Source organism: Petaurus breviceps, unplaced genomic scaffold, assembly GCF_028583685.1.
Source record: "Petaurus breviceps papuanus isolate PSGF00001 unplaced genomic scaffold, PetGlider_PUasm1.0 91041, whole genome shotgun sequence".
Lineage (NCBI taxonomy): Eukaryota > Metazoa > Chordata > Mammalia > Diprotodontia > Petauridae > Petaurus > Petaurus breviceps.
In genome coordinates this window covers 12847364-12849799 of record NW_027187400.1, presented here as the reverse complement: position 1 = coordinate 12849799, position 2436 = coordinate 12847364, and the positions used below count along the sequence as shown (strand labels likewise).

General features: G+C 46.1%; 1 protein-coding gene across 3 annotated transcripts in view; it reads right to left on the bottom strand.

The window, feature by feature from the left end:
- SH2D5 (SH2 domain containing 5) overlaps positions 1-2436 on the bottom strand; it is a 29364-nt gene that overhangs the window by 9247 nt on the left and 17681 nt on the right. For all 3 annotated transcript variants that reach the window (XM_069079615.1, XM_069079612.1, XM_069079614.1), the window contains one exon: positions 1643-1891. In XM_069079615.1, the coding sequence (XP_068935716.1) occupies positions 1643-1891 (249 nt within the window). The remainder of the gene's footprint in view (positions 1-1642; positions 1892-2436) is intronic.

Below are 2436 nucleotides of genomic sequence, written 5' to 3'. Positions count from 1 at the left end.
CTCTCTCTCTCTCTCTCTCTCTCTCTCTCTCTCTCTCTCTTTCTTTCGGCAAGGCAATTGGGGTTAAGTGATTTGCTCAAGGTCACACAGTTACTAAATCTGTCAAATGTATGAATCCAGATTTGAACTCAGGTCCTCCTGACTCCAGTGCTCTATTCACTATACCACCTAGCTGCCCCTCAACCTAGCATTTTCACTTTAGAAAACTGAGACACGAAGAACTGTGGATTCGAACTCAGGCTCTTGGAGCACTGTGAATCCAAGTATTCTTCCTTTCTTTTAATATAAGCAGTATTTCATTTTTTCCAGTTACATGTAAAGAATCCAGTATTCATTCGTTTAATTTAAAAAGTATTTTATCTTTTCCAATTACATGTAAAGAATTTAGTATTCTTTATTTTTTTAATGTCAACAGCATTGTATTTTTTCCAATCACATGTAAAGAATACTGGATGTATTCTTTCTACTGAAGGTTTAGAATTAGAAAGCCCCCTTAGAAGGGACCAATTCCATCAATTTTCAGACAAGGAAACTGAGGTTCAGAAGAAATAGGAAGGGGCCCAATGTCACACAGTAGCCAGTGACAGATGAGACTGCAGGCCCCAACCTCACATATGGTTTCTATCCACTTTAGTACACTCATTACCTCAAGCTAAGGAAACTTTCTCTATCTCCTGGTGCCAGCCCTGTCCCTTCCCCTCTAACCTCTCACCCCAAAATTATACTTTAAATCCCTCTTTCTTCAAACTTTAGGAAAAGAAAGAAAGGGTCAGAGAAGGCTCACTCCCCTGGTCTGACTGAGACCTGGAATCTTTGCCTCATTATCTCCCACCTTAATTTGTCAAATGATCAGCAAGCACTTATAGGACCCCTACTATGTGCTAGTCAAGGTCCCCTTTTGTGTCCCACCTCCCCTCTAGTCTCAGAACTGACTCCTTGGAAGAAGCCTTGGAGGCAGCTAACCTTCCTGAAACTGCTTAGAAAAAAAGCGGAATGTCTTTCACAGTGTGACTCATATGGAAATATCTTTTACATGATTGTATATATATAACCTATATCAAATTGTTTACCGCCTTGGTGAGGAAGGAAAGGAGGGAGGGAGAAAATTTGGAACTCAAACTTTTATTAAAAAATGAATGTTAAAAACTGTATTTATATGCAATTGGAAAAAATAAAATATTGTTTAGAAGAAAAAAATGGGATGGGCCAGAGATTTTAACTCCCCTGTTTTACCAGGAAGGAAAAAGGCCCAGATATGTGAAACTATACACCTAGGGTTACCCAGGTAGTAAAAGGAAGAAAGAGAAATTTGAACCCAGGCCCTCTGACTCTGGAACCAAATGTCTTTTCATGATACCTTGCCTCTTAAAAGCAACCAGAGTACCTCGTCTAAGACATGTCCAGCTTTCTAAGAATCTACTGCATCCCCTAAGATAGGGGAGCCCCAGGGCTGGGTCTGAGCTAGACAGGCAGCCCCTGTAAGAGCTTCCAGGAAGGAAGGTCTTTTAGAGCCCTGGACTTGGAGAAAGGAGGTCTGGCCAGGCTCTCCTTAGTTCCGTACCATCTCTGAGGCATCTCCCCATCTCTCCTGTCTACCCCCCCTCCCCCCCCCCCCACTTCACAGTAAAGGTAAGTAACTCACCATGCTGCCTGCTGGACCATCAGCTGGGGCTGGCAGCCGCCTGAAAGACACCAAGGCGTGGACATTTTGAGAGACCTGATCCCGGCCAAAGGGCTCCCTAACCATCCCAGCAGGACCACTGGGGCTGGGCAGTGGCTTGGGGGGCTCCTCTGCAGGTGTTCCCGGCCCAGGTTGGGCCTGATCCTCAGGGTGTTGCAAGAGGTATGACAACTGAAAGGAGCGGCAAAGCAGCAGGTGTAGAATCTGGACCTAGGGAAGCAAGCAGAGATGGGGGTGGGGGGGGAGTGGGGGGGGAATTGAAAGCAAATAAATGATCGCTTCCAACTCCATTTCCTACCCAAAGACCCAAGGCATCTGGGGGCCACAAGAAGAAGGGTAGGTCTAGGGAAGCTTCTTTTGGAATGCATCACCCTTAGGATCCCCAGCCCAATGGAACTATCTCTTAATACTGACTCCACTCTTACCAAACCCCCTCACTCCATGTGCTGTACAGTCTCAGCTGAGAATCATAAAACATCACAACTGGGAGGGCCCTCACGTCATAAACTTCAAGAGCTGAAGGGATGTTAGAGAATAGAATGGTGGAAATGGAAGGACCCTAGAATATAGTGTCAGACCTCAGAAAACCTAGAACACAGGATGTCAGGGTTTGGAGGGCCCTTAGAACAGGGAATGTCAGAGCTGGGAGGGCCCTTAGGACACAGGATGTCTGAGCTGGGAGGGCCCTTAGGACACGGGATGTCAGATCTGGGAGGGCCCTTAGGACACGGGATGTCAGAGCTGGGAGGGCCCTT